Source organism: Phyllopteryx taeniolatus, chromosome 3 (genome assembly GCF_024500385.1).
Source record: "Phyllopteryx taeniolatus isolate TA_2022b chromosome 3, UOR_Ptae_1.2, whole genome shotgun sequence".
Classification (NCBI taxonomy): Eukaryota; Metazoa; Chordata; class Actinopteri; order Syngnathiformes; family Syngnathidae; genus Phyllopteryx; species Phyllopteryx taeniolatus.
The window spans coordinates 15,886,765-15,901,568 of NC_084504.1; the positions used below are offsets into that span (position 1 = coordinate 15,886,765).

Genomic DNA, 14,804 nt, shown 5'->3' on the forward strand with positions numbered 1-14,804 from the left:
ATTCTGTTTTTTATAAATTATTTTGGCTGTGCTGAATGACTACCGGTCAAATTTGCTGAAGGATATTATTTTCTTATTTTTATCGACATGTCAACGGAAAATCAACACAATTCTTCCAAGTAACAATGACGTGCTATTGAAAACCACTGAAGCTGTAATTTTTTTATCCCACATTTTGCATAAACTAATGCACTCCTTTTTGTTAAGATTCCAATTTAGATGACTGGATTCCAATTTTCTACTTTTATATGAGCCCGCCTGATGCCTTCTCCTTTTTCCCATTCAAAGCATGCAGCATCATTTCACACCATTTTTTGCAAGGGTGCCTCGCGACTGTGTGTTACTATTGGATAATGAAGTGTATGTGTGTGCATCTTTCGCGTCTTGGGGAACACTGCTGTAAATGTGATTTAGGACATGTGAAAGTAAAATGTAACCCCTCGAAGAAAGCTCGATGTATTCTAATACTGTAAAAGCATATCGTCTCCTCCAGACAAGCAGCACCTGTAAAATACACCGGGAATGCTTTCTGTGTACTGTAGACATGCTGTGAGATAGAAAAGTAGAGGAATACATTTGTGAGTCACAGTGCAGCCGAAGAGCACGGCTCCAAGTCCACTGGAACATAAATCCTAATCTGCTCCTAGAGTGTGCAGGCAAAATCCTCAGAAGAAGCATAATAAACACACAAAGTTCCTTTTGAGCTACTGAGCATTTTGTAAAAGAGAAAGCCACTTGTGATAAGAAAGAGGCTCTCTCTTATTCTCTGTACAGCCAAGGGGGAACACTTTATTAAAAAAACAAATTGGTTGTGAGTCATCAACCTTGCAATGTTTAAACATTATTTTATGCTTGGGGGTTTAATGTTTGTTTGTATAAACATGTTGTACTTTGTCTGAATTTTTTTTATTAAATATGTTCTTTACAAAGTAAACTAAATTTGGGAAAAAAATGGATCCTGAGTGTGTGCTTACTGTACAGTACCTGCGCTAACCACTGCAATTACAGGCAACATCAGATGTGCTGTGTGAAGTGAGTGGATGTAAAGTAATGAAAAGTTAAATAAAGTATGTACATACTATGTTGACAGTTCCTCCCCATGTACTCCCCAGGGCATTCACAAGAGTAGTTTGCAACGAGATCGGTGCAAAGGCCCCCATTCTTGCATGGTTCTCTTTCACATTCATTAATATCTGAAAAAAACAAACACACAACAACAACAAATTAGCAGAAATAGCATTTATATTTAAATTAAGAAGAACTAATGAAAACTCCTGGATATATGTAAATTTGGTCTCCTGGACAAACCACGGGCACTAAAACTTAATTTAAAAATATTGTCATAAAAATGGACTGAGGGGGAAAAAAAAGGTTAACAATTAAATGATCCAAAGTGATGATAAATAAGCACTGGCACTCCATCACATACAAAGAAGGATGTTAATAATAAAACTAGGAAAACTACTATGAACATGTTAAAAAATAAATTAAAAAATAACAATAATAATAATGATGTGCATTACTCTGACTTGCTCATATACTGTACTTTATTGCGCTTCGAAATGCATATTTAAGAGACATTTTCCATTATTTTTTTGTTTTTGTTTTGCCTGTAATTATGCTTTGTATTTGGCATTTCGGTCGATCTACAGTAATTGGAATGCTCACGTGCAACTGGATTCAGTAGTCTTTTGAATATGTTGACTTAATTCATTTTAAGTGGTCAGTGATTGTTATATCTGAATACAACTTTCTTAAAATTATGAGAATTTCTTCGGCGGCTCTGGCACTCACATGCAACAATATGGAGGGATGCAGGATTACAACTGGAAGGCAAACTCAGAGACAGCTCAGGAAAAATAATAAAAACACGGCTTGAAATGTTGGAGACCCATCTAAACAATCCAGCACACAAGAATAATCCTAGATGTCAATGAGTTCCGGTTGCTTATTGCAAACCTAAGATCAGAGCCTAAAAATGGGGGAAAAAAATATAGGTTAAGCTATTTTTTTAATTGGCTAAATATTTGTTGCTTCATGTATCCCGTTCACGTCACGCTATTTGCTGATGTGGAGATTACCACACTACCATTTTCCACCATTTTATGAGCAGTCACAAGCCCTCAAGGAGATCAGGAGCAGGACTTCACTGCAAAATCAGATGGGGGAGGATGATTGCCTCAAGGAATGTAGTAAAAGCATTGAATAAAAAGAAGGAGACAGGGAAAGAGTGACACCATGACAGACAGAGCTAGAATCTATCCAGATAAGAGGGAAGGGAAGACGCTCACCCAGTGATTGGCAAAATAAACCAGTTCATGAGACTTTTTAGATAAAACCATTTGCAATCTTCAATACTAAAATTTGCTGTCACTAAAACAGTCTTCTACTGTACTGTACAATAAAATTTAAATGCATACAAAACACCAATACCAGAGCTTAATCAATGCATTGGTTGGGACAATATAACAAGCTGCGAGATTCCAACAGTGAATTGAGATAAACTATCCATCCATCCATCCACTTTCTAAACCACCTACCCTCAACCCTGTGAACTGGAGTCTATCACAGCTGACTTTGGAAGAGAGGTGGGGTCCATCCTGGACTGGTTTGCAAGGCACATGCAGTACAATATTTCACACTGACATTCACACCTAAGAAGAATTTAAAGTACAGTACATTCATTAATGTGTACACATTCATTAATGTGTCTTTGATGCTAAGTTATCTCCTACGAGCCAGTGGTTTGCATTACACCATATGCAGAAAACAGACAAGATCTTTGGTAGGAAGCAATGTTTTGGTCAAGGTTATGGCTTGAGAGGAAACAAATGGAACAGCTGCATAGCAGAACACTGCTCTCTGGGTCTCGGAACTGACTCTGAAACAGCTCTCATCAGTTCACTGGAATGTCTCTTTCTTTGCCTCAGCTTCTATTATTCTCACAAAAGTGTCTCCGCTGGACAATAATGGGAGCAATGAATAGTGCTATATTTCTGGAATGAAGGCTGGCCGTGAGCATAAATTGGCTGTGGTGTGTCCAGGGAGCAGGAACACGCCTTCAGGTCTATAGTGGTAGGGGGTCATTGGTGACCTTTCTGCTGGGCTGAAATGACCTTAACACTACCTGCACCTGCTGTGGACACATGGCCAGAGAAAATCTGTCTTTCAGTTCATCCGGCCATTGTAGAAAAGCACCTCTGTGATTAAAGATTACCATATAGATGGATATTGTGAGACCAACCAACGTAAGGCAATGCATGCCTTTGATTTTTAGAGAACAAGTCCAACATTTGAATTCTTTTCCAATAAGATACATTGAATTTATAGGTGTTTGCCAATTTTTTCATGGAGGCCACAGGTACAGTATATATGTGTAAAGAATGTCTACAAAAATACTTTATCTCAACATGGGCTAAAAATGGTATCCCCTTTTTTCAATCTTCATAAGATTAACGACACTGCAGTTCACCAACTTTACCACTAGAAAGAGTAACTATCCTAAATAGTGGAATTTATGCACCACGTAGCGGCATAGGTTGTGTACTGTTTTCTCACCCACCCATCCCCAATTAATATTCTACTGCTTATTCTGTCTGAAGTCATGCGAGGCTGGAGCCTATCCCAACTCACTTTGGGCAAAAAGCGGATTACACTCAACGCATTGTGAAAGAAAACCACTCCGTAATTACATTCCGTAATTTCTCGTGTATAATGTGCATCGCCACCCCCCCCCCCCCCAAATTGTCAAAAGTGCACATTATACATAGGTATAGGGGCAAATGGAAAAAAACTTTCACATTTTATAAATGTATTCCGCCATCTCGTGGTTATGAAAAAGCTGTACACTTTCATTCCCAAATGCCACCGCCACCTAGTGGTTATAAAAAAGTTGTCGCCTACACTTTCATTCCAATATGACAGGGGTACTATGTGTGACTGCATATATGTACAGTTATGCTCATAAGTTTACATACCCTGGCAGAATTGTTTTTTTTTAAGATGACTGAACAACAACCATCATTAATTTCTTTATGGTTATGTTGTGTTTTATGATAATGCTTTTCTGAAATGCTTTACCGTTTAATTTTTAATCCCATTAAAATAAAAATTAAATGTGTTTCGCCATGTCCTTCATGTTTTCTTTTAAGAATTGAAAGATTAGAATAGAAAGAAATCTTACAAATTATGCCTGGGTAATCAAACATTTGAGCACAACTGTGTGCTTTCTAATTTCCTAAATAAAATAGGGCTGTGAATTTCAAAATAAGAGCAAGTAATTAAAGAAAAGGATTACGTGTTCAAATAAAGTGCTCAACTTCAGAATAATTCCTTAACAAAAAAAAACAACAAAATACGGCTAACACTTCATGTTTTGATCATATGGGTAGAAGCAAAATCATGCAAAAATATAAAAATCATACATAGGTAGAAGGGTTTTCCAGAATTTTAAGGTCAACTTTGGGGGTGCGTATTATACAAATTATAGAAATTACGGTATTCACATAGGCAGTGATTGGGGATTGAAGCCAAACAACTGAATCACTACACCATCAGTGACCTGATGTGTTTTGTGTCTTACTCTCCCACACAAACAAATAAATAAATAAACATATTTAGTAAAGGGCGGCACAGTGGCCGGCTGGTTAGCACATCCGCCTCACGGTTCTGAGGACCCAGGTACAAATACGGCCCTGCCTGTGAGGAGTTTGCATGTTCTCCCCGTGCCTGCGTGGGTTTTCTCCAGGTACTCCAGTTTCCTCCTACATCCTAAAAACATGCATGGTAGGTTAATTGTACACTTTAAATTGCCCGTAGGTGTGACTCTGTGTGCGAATGGTTATTTGTTTATATCTGCCCTGCGATTGGCTGCCGACCAGTTCAGGGTGTACCCCGCCTCTCGCCCGAAGATAGCTGGGATAGGCTCCAGCACGCCCGTGACCCTAGTGAGGTTAAGCGGTACAGAAAATGGATGGATGGATGTTTAGTAAAGGTATCATAAGGTAAATTAAATGTATTTAGTTCCCCTGGCTAAGATCTGGATCTGGTCCCTGGCATGCGAATTTACACCCACTTCTCTGAGTTATGTAAAATAAAAATAACTTATTTGTCAAATATGCACAATGCTTCAATTCACTATTGCCCCTACGCATTAGCAGAGTCCTAAGTTAAAGTACATATTGTTGGCTAAATGGAGGCCGCAGCAGAAACTTCTCAGTTTCATAAGAAGCAAGCAGGTCCTTTTAACCTTGAGGCGAAGAGCCTTGGTTTGACCTCTTTACTTGGTGATCGTCATGAAGCGGACAGCATAATTAACCTCTGACCATGAATTCTCAAACCTTGTTTGAAGTAATCATCCCACTGCCTTAAACAGTGAGGTTTTAGCCTGGAAAAGCATCCCTGCTGATGTGATTTATGGTGGTCCAGCAGTCAGATGTTGGATTCGACACAGAAAAGTTGGCGATTCTCTAGATAACAGTACAAATTCATGTAAGGGGTGATGTGAAAAACAGACAACTCTGATGATTTACTATGTTTGAATGCTAGGCTGGGTGCAACTAATGTACTCTATATCATCAGTTTATAAGCACAATGACAGAACACTTTATTAAATAGGTTCTAAGAGGAGAATTTATATACATTTAGGTCTGGGAATTAAGATCATTTAAAAATTATTAATGGAGTCTACATAAAAGGCATAATTCAGCATTGAGTTAGTGTGAGTCAGTAAAAGCAAATAATGTACTTTAACACTCTAAGTACCTCCAATAATTAGATTCCAAAACTACTGGATGAAAGTAACCAAGTACAAAACACTGATGTAATTGGGAGGAGGTCCCAAGATGCACAAAGCAGCTTCCTTTCTGACCACCATTGATTAAAATGCACATTACCATCAGGATGCAAATCCTATATAGTCATTTATTTCCCCTCTTCTGAGATTATTTCTCTCCACTTTTTTGCAGGTTCTAATACTGCTGTAATGCAATGATTAAATTTTAGCATAAATGAAAGTGCCTCATGCTCACAATGAAGCTGGAGGATAGAAACAATGTCTTTCATTTAAAGCGAAAGTGATTTCATCCTTCTTACTGTATATGTAGGAGAGTTTTTACACAAAATAAACAACAACATAAGTACATTTTGGACTGCACCAAATATATTAAAAGGATTTCAATAGAGTGTCCTCAAAGTTGTGTGTTTGCAATCAATCAATCCATACCACATGTACTAGTGAAACATAAAGTGACGACTAAGGGGTTATTTTTCCGAGTTGATGAGTCTGAAGAAGTATAAATAGAGCTTTGATTTTATTGGAAGTTGTTGGCTTTTGTTCTGGCTCATTATTTGACCTGTTCCCCTGATCCAAGAAGTTCTCCAAATACACTTTTATTTAAAATATATATATATTTTTTTTTTACAAATTTCTACTATTTTGTGGGCTTGCTTTTTCCCGTATTACGTGACCCAGATGACCGGTTTGACAAATCCCCAGGTAGATGAACCCAAGTTTCAAAATAAAACTTCTTTCGGACTCCAATGATATTATGATTTTATTTTTATTTTTTTGTAGTGTCTCTGTGTGGTCAGGTACCAAATGTCTTGTGGCTCTGTACTGGTGCGGTGTTTGGGGACCCCTGCTCTAGACAATTTGACTAGGCTTTAATAATAATCGAGTATGATCTACTAGAGACACTTTAGGTCACTATCTGAGTAAATATGGCACATATTGATTTGTAATGATCTCTAATACATCCATCCATCCATTTTCTGAGCCGCTTCTCCTCACTAGGGTCGCGGGCGTGCTGGAGCCTATCCCAGCTATCATCGGGCAGGAGGCGGGGTACACCCTGAACTGGTTGCCAGTCAATCGCAGGGCACATACAAACAAACAACCATTTGCACTCGCATTTACACCTACGGGCAATTTAGAGTCTCCAATTCATGCATGTTTTTTGAGATGTGGGAGGAAACCGGAGTGCCCGGAGAAAACCCACACAGGCACGGGGAGAACATGCAAACTCCACACAGGCGGGGCTGGGGATTGAACCCCGGTCCTCAGAACTGTGAGGCTGACGCTCTAACCAGTCGTCCACCGTGCCGCCATCACTAATACAGAAATTCTTAAAATCATCTTATAAATGAGTTTTATCACGCTCCATGCTGATGTGCTTCTAGGGATATGATAATGCATTAAACTGTGGCTGCAGGATTAAGACAGGTGTATTCCAAGGACTATCTCTTTTTGAAGTGGGATTAGTCTACAGGGGAGTTATTTACAGCAACCCCTTAAAAAAAGGTACTGTATCTTGGGGAATGCGGTGCTCAAATGATTGAGTATCTGAGAAGAAGAAAGCTACTAATTTCAGAGGACATATAGACCAAAGCCCCAGAGATTGACTGGTGACCACCCTAGGGTGTACCCTGCCTCTCCCCCAGTTCACTTGGAGAGCCTCCAGCTCACCCATGAGACTGAACAGGATGAGTGGTAGAACATTAATGAATAAATGAATGCAGACCGGCGGCGCGTTGGACGACTGGTTAGCACATCTGCCTCACAGTTCTGAGGACCGGAGTGCAACTCTTGGCCTCGCCTGTGTGGAGTTTGCATGTTCTCCCCGTGCCTGCGTGGGTTTTCTCCGGGCACTCCAGTTTCCTCCCACATCCAAAAAACATGCATGGTAGGTTGATTGAAGTCTCTAAATTTCCCTTGGGTGTGAATGTGTGCGAGAATGGTTGTTTGTTTATATGTGCCCTGCGATTGGCTGGCGACCAGTACAGAGTGTACCCCGCCTCTCGCCCGAAGTTAGCTGGGATAGGCTCCAGCACGCCCGCGACACTTGTGAGGTTAAAGCGGTACAGAAAATGGATGCATGGATGGATGAATGCAGACCAAAGCCTGAAATGGAGAGAATGTAAGCAGACCTCCACGCAGACACAGAATAACATAAAAAAATAAAGCCTTCACTGCCATTTTAAAACATACTCGTGAAGTCTGATAAACACAGGACATCGCCATGATCCATTGTTTTTTTTTTTTTTTTAACCAGAGTACAATTACAACAGCGTTTGAGAGTGAAAATGCCACGTTACGTCCATCCATCCATTTTCTGAGCCGCTTCTCCTCACTAGGGTCGCGGGCGTGCTGGAGCCTATCCCAGCTATCATCGGGCAGGAGGCGGGGTACACCCTGAACTGGTTGCCAGCCAATCGCAGGGCACATACAAACAAACAACCATCCGCACTCACATGCACACTTATGGGCAATTTAGAGTCTCCAATTCATGCATGTTTTGGGGATGTGGGAGGAAACCGGAATGCCTGCAGAAAACCCACGCAGGCACGAGGACAACATGCAAACTCCACACAGGCGGGGCCTGGGATTGAACCCGGGTCCTCCGAACTGTGAGGCTGACGCTCTAACCAGTCGGACACCGTTACGTGATTCTTCTATTTCTTCTTCTTCTTAGTTTTCTCTTTCTTCTTAGTATGATCACAATGTAGGTTAATAAAAAAGGAAACCATTCTGTGTGCAGATACGGGTTTCATCAGCTCTTCTAAGGTGACAAAATATTTAAATATCTATTTTTGCAAATTAAACTGAAATTCAGAACCTCCTGATTCAGCAAGTGTTTATTTATGGATTTCAAACATTTTTGATTAGTGTCAGTGTCAAGAAGACTTATGACGCGTTTTATATTGATGCTTTAAAATTAAGATACTTCAGCAGTTTCAACTGACAAAATTCACAATAGCTTTATTAATTCATTTCCTTGCTGACCTTATCTTTGAACTCTCCTTCTATAGTATCTGTCTAATCATCAGAAGTGGAAGTATTATCTATGTAGGGGAAAGCACTAATTATTTAGTTCATTTTCTGATCAGTCATCTGCTTTCTTAAAACATAGGATGATGGACCAAAATTATGTTTACAAACTGCCCACTCGAAATAATATCTGTCTCCTCTTTTATGTGAGCACCTTAATTTGTGTTTGTCCAGATTCAATGCAGATTTGTTTAGTCAAGTAGAAGTTTCATGAGCATCTCATTGTGGCTGCTCGTGCAAGACGAAAGTCTAGGGCAGGAATGAGTGTCAAATTGGGTTTAGAAATGCCTCTCGGATGATGGTGTCACCATCTTCTAGGCCTTTCAGGTGCTTCCTTCTTGGAGAGGCCAGTACGTCACAGTGTAGCTCAAGGGAAGTTTAAACAAGTCGGCCTATCTTCTTCACAAAAAGGCCCAAAGAGGGGGAAAACTAAAGTTAAAGAAAGGCATCATAATTCCTTTTTTTCCAACAGTTTCTTTAAAAATGGAGTTGGCTGACTAAATTCACGTGTTGATTTCCTCCTTTTTTTAAAATGTGTTTTAATTGACAGCAAATGTGAAACTAAATGCTTGCATTTTTTTTTGCAGTGAACAAACTTTCCGAAGGTTATTGAAACAAGAATATTTTCCACATCAGCTTTCCAGTGGGCACGATTTGCAAAACCAGGGACAGAAAAAAATCTAATATTCTTGAAATATTAGTGATGGGTCTAACAGAGGAGGCTACATTCTAAAAGGTTAAATAACCTGTCAAAGTCAGGGGTTCAGACAAAAGTGGTCCTTAACACCTTAATCCTGCCTTGTTTCCCTCAGTTTTTTTTTATCCAAAGTGCCCTTTGACAGAGACGAGATAGCTTAGTCTATACTTAGGATGCAGCTGGGAGTGACAATAGACATTTCCACACATTGTCACATACACATGCATCTTGGCTGAAACTTACTGCATATGTATACAGTATTATAATCTAACTTTCATAGGTACACACTTCTGGAATACTAACTTCTGCTGTAAAATTGAACTCTGATTGCAGTATTTAACTTCTTTAACTTATTAAGTACTGTGTATTAAAATGACTGTGTACACCAAATATTTACCAACTCGAAAACATCTGATTTGACAATATCTTTGATGGATGCTAAAAGCAGCACTATTCAGATTGAGGAGAGTGGAGCAGGAAAATATTATTTAAAATATTAAAATATTATATATATTATTGTTAATGTTTGACCACTACAAGATGATTATGACAGTACTCTAAATTAGCAGCTCATAAGGCATGGGAAACGCCTGTGAATATTTCTGACAGAAAAATTTACTGTGGCTGGTTACATAGACTGCTACTCCTAGGGACCATATACTGTATGTGACTCCCAGAAGTTTTCTTTATGGTTGCAGGATATTTTAATCACGTAAAATTGTCTTACACTCTTCCACATCTCCAACAGTGCAGATATTTCTAACACAATGTGATGATTATACTTATAGCCTGGTTATCAAGCAGTCTACTAGAAATGCTTCTGTCTCCATTAGCATTCCCCAACCTTTCAGAAAGTATATTGAGTTCCGTCGCTATTAACCGTCCATCCATCCATCCATTTTCTCAGCCGCTTCTCCTCACGCGGGTCGTGGGCGGGCTGGAGCCTATCCCAGCTATCATCAGGCAGGAGGCGGGGTACACCCTGAACTGGTTGCCTGCCAATCACAGGGCACATACAAACAAACAACCATTCGCGCTCACAGTCACGGGCAATTTAGAGTCTCCAATTAATGCATGTTTTTGGGATGTGGGAGGAAACCGGAGTGCCTGGAGAAAACCCACGCAGGCACGGGGAGAACATGCAAACTCCATACAGGCGGGGCCAGGGATTGAACCCAGTTCCTCAGAACTGTGAGGCTGACGCTCTAACCAGTCGTCCACCGTGCCGCCCGCTATTAACCGATTAATGCTATTATTTTGCTCACCACATGCTTTCCCACATTTGTTTAAACGTATTCAGAATTACTACAATCATAAATATTACATGCAGAAAGTAAATCCCCGCATATTCGGTTTAGCATTTGCAAATTTGCCGATTTAAGTTTTTTTTTTTTTTTTTAAAAGGATGGATTAAGAATTGTTTTATTCTCTGTTATTTGCTGTGCCCAGCAAAAAAATTATTACTTTGGTCCCATCTCAAGGGATGCTGGTGTTGGGGTTGTTAGGTTTATTTTATTGATGCTGTTTTTCGTCTGCATTTGAGATGTTGTTTTGTTGGCAGTCGTTGAAAGCACTTAGTGCACAGTCAAAGACTGAAAGTATCTTTTTGCTTCTCTCTCAATGCAGCTACTAATAGCCCGTGGGTTAGGGTTAGGGTTACTCTACTTATCTGTTACAATTTTCCTGTATTCCCTAAAATGTATATTGTGTGTAAATGCCAAAAGGTGAGTTAAATGACTTGTACCATTTGTGTTAAGTGCTAGTGAGCATATGTGTTTGCCCATGTGTGATGTCACATAAGTTTGAGCTCCCATGTTATTTAGGCTAATATGGGAGCTAAGAGTATTGATCATCATGTGAAGGTGCCTTGTTGGTGTTGAATTGCTGGTTCATGATTGTGTACGTGCTAGATCATTCTTTGTTTGACCACAGTCAATTAATCCATTTTCCGTATCGCTTATCCTCACTCGGGTGACAGGCGTGCTGGAGCCTATCCCAGCTGACTCTGGGCGAGAGGTGGGGCACAGCCTGGACTGGTCGCCAGCCAATCACATGGCACATACTGCATAAACAACCATTTGCACTCACATTCACACCAACGGACAATTTAGAGTTTCAATTAACCTACCAGACATGTTTTTTGCTAACCAGTTGGTCACCGTGAGTTTCCAAAATACCCCATCTTGAATTTCCATGGAAATTTACAGGGAACTCTGCAGAAATTATCGTAAAATGTTCCACCCTTTATCAACCATGATTACATTTCAACCAAGTGATTGCTTGGCTTGAGTGGCTTACATGTAGTTACACATGTAGGTCTTTGAAAGGTGTAAACTGGCTAAGCTTAACTAGGTTTCTGTACTGGACTCCCGAGACCATTAACACCCAATCTGTGAACTATTGTTTAATGATATCTGGAGTTCTGGCTGCGTGACTGTGGTCACCTTTTGAGATATTTGGTCTTGCGTGGAACCTTTAACCAAGGAGTCTCTCATCTCTTCCTGTAAATGTATCTGCCCAAAAAAGTGAAGAGTGAAAATGGTGGGTGGGCTATTGCAGTTTGTTAAAACAGCCGTGTCCTCCATACAGATCAATAGCAAAGTAATTGAGCACTATGACAAGCCTTTGTGTTCGCTATAATTAGAAATAGAAATCTCCACTTGAGTGGTGACACTTTGAAACATTCTGCAACATTTTCTTCATTGGTGGATATAAATAAGAAATTATTTCATGTGATTATTAGTGTCGCCCACAACCACGTTTACCTTGACAAAAACACTGGATCTAAGTCAGCTGCCTTGAAAAGAGCTTGCACACGACACTTAAAAATAGCTGCGGTGTATCACTGCCAAATGTTTGTGCAGTGTATATACTGTATCATTAAAGTATTGAATTGGTGTTTAAATAAGTTTGCATATGAATTGTTCCAGTTTGGTGTTTAATGGCAGTTAGCAAGAGAATTATTATTAAGACTCGAAGAGTTGATGACTAAAAAGAAGAGTCCACATTTCCGGGTACTATAGGGCTGGCCTTAAAAGTAACTTTTTCATAATTAAAAAAAAAATATCCAGAGTAATTGGCTCTGTAATTGTTTCCATTAAGCTCCTCACTTAAGAAAAACAGTGTAAAAATGACTCGCATGATATCTGTTTTATGGTGGGAATTAAATTTGGTAGCTGTGCTTTTTAAAATAGTCCCTCGAGCGGTCCGAAAAATCACAAATTTGCCAACAGTGGATGTTCTTTAGTACAATGACCCGGTCTAATCTGCGAGAGGGTAGATTAGTCCCCGTTGTCGTATTCTCGCAGACCGTGGCGGAAACACTGCTGACTTTATTCGCCGCCAATCAAAGCGCTGAATTCTTTAATTTCCATTACGTGAGGCACAATGACGGTCTTGCATGCATGGGGAGAGTGTGGCAAAAGACAACATCATGAAAAATAGGATTGAGCCGGTGGTAACTGCGGGCAATTTAAATATGTCTGCGGACCTGATGAATCCATCACCATCCAATCCTCCGAGCACGTGGTATTCCCTTAATAAATACAGAATGAGCTGGTGAAAATTCGTTGCTGACTGAAACGCGTCCGCGGACCATATTGATTTATATCCCCTCCTACGATCGTTCGTTTCCACCACCCTCTCATCCCACACCCCTAACCCTCATAGCAGTGTGCCAGCAAAAAAATATAATAATGACTATCCATCCATCCATTTTCTGAGCCGCTTACCCTCACAAGGGTCGTGGGAGTGCTGGGGCCTATCCCAGCTATCATCGGGCAGGAGGCAGAGTACACCCTGAACTGGTTGCCAGCCAATCACAGGGCACATAGAAACAAACAATCATTCGCACTCACATTCACACCTACAGGCAATTTAGAGTCTTCAATTAACCTACCATTCATGTTTTTGGGATGTGGGAGGAAACCGGAGTGCCCGGAGAAAACCCACGTAGGCACGGGGAGAACATGCAAATTCCACAAAGGCGGGGCCGAGGATTGAACCCGGTCCTCAGAACTGTGAGGCAGACGCTCTAACCAGTCGTACACCGTGCCGCCCATGATATGACTAATAATGCATTAAATGAATTGATTCCTACAATGTCTGTCATGCACCACACACGTCTGAGGACGTTCATGTGCACTAATCAGATTCACCAAAATGTCGTTAGATCCCTCCGCCACAATTTAGACGGGGTTTAGACAGACTTTCTGACACCATAATGTCACTACGCCAAGCGCATTTCAAGGGCACACCCTTGCTGCACTGACACCGCGAAGCTTGGCAAACACGAGTCTTCCAAGGCGCAGTGAGTCTTGCAGGTGCATGAAAATTAAGATGCATAACTGAAAATAGAGCCCTGAGTCACCAAAATGTCACATGCTCTGGGCGGAAGCCAAAGGACACACCCTCACTGCGCCAACACCGCCCAACTTGGAACAACCAGTCTTCCAAATAGGCAAATACATGCAGCGAGGTTTGCGCTGGCATGAATAGCAAGATGCCCACCATTTGCGCTCTGGCACAGTGTGCAGTCTACGAATATAGAGTCCAATCAGGCTATAGGTGTGCTTTTTTTCACTGCTGCGCTCAGGGTTGCTTCAAACTAAGCAGGAAGAGCAGAAAAATAACTTTACCACAGACTTTGAGATATATTTATATTATTGGATTTGTTTTGCGAGAGACAGAGACCCAAACGCCTCGGGCTAGAGCTGTCACCAATGCAGAGGCAGAACAAAACTGGTGTGCAGATTACCATAATATCCATTATCCTTCACAACTTTTGTGACCCAAAGTCAGATTTAAAAAAAAACAAGAACAGACCCAAGGCACCCTGATTAAAACTTTTTCTGGACAAAATATTTCTTCAGTCTGTTTACTTTTTTTTTCCTTTATCAAACATTTCCACAAACCTTTAGCAATACATCTTAATCAATTTAGTTAAGCTTCCCCCAAAAGCATCATAGTTAAAATTTCCCTAAATATTAGTTAAGCTATGCTGCTTAAATAAACGATGGCTTTGAGCAGCTCTGATGAATGGGTAACAGATTTTGTGGACATAGTGGCACATTATATTTCTTTGAATTACTGTTATGGATCAACATTCTTTATTCTTTCGGAGAAGCAGCTGAAGGAGTGACGGCTAATTTACCTTCATATGTGTAACATATTTTATTTATTTATTATTTATTTTATTTTATCCTTGTACTGTTTTTTTCTGGTTTGAAATGTTCACATTTCCAAAATATCGACATAAAACCTTGGCTTCTGCTGGTTGAA

General features: G+C 40.2%; 1 protein-coding gene across 3 annotated transcripts in view; it reads right to left on the reverse strand.

Annotated features, from left to right (window-relative positions):
• LOC133474967 (EGF-like repeat and discoidin I-like domain-containing protein 3) overlaps window positions 1–14,804 on the reverse strand; it is a 106,116-nt gene that overhangs the window by 51,037 nt on the left and 40,275 nt on the right. For 2 of the 3 annotated variants that reach the window (XM_061767189.1, XM_061767187.1), the window contains one exon: window positions 1,080–1,193. The exons of the other annotated variant lie outside the window; for it this stretch is intronic. In XM_061767189.1, the coding sequence (XP_061623173.1) occupies window positions 1,080–1,193 (114 nt within the window). The remainder of the gene's footprint in view (window positions 1–1,079; window positions 1,194–14,804) is intronic. 3 annotated transcript variants of the gene reach the window in all.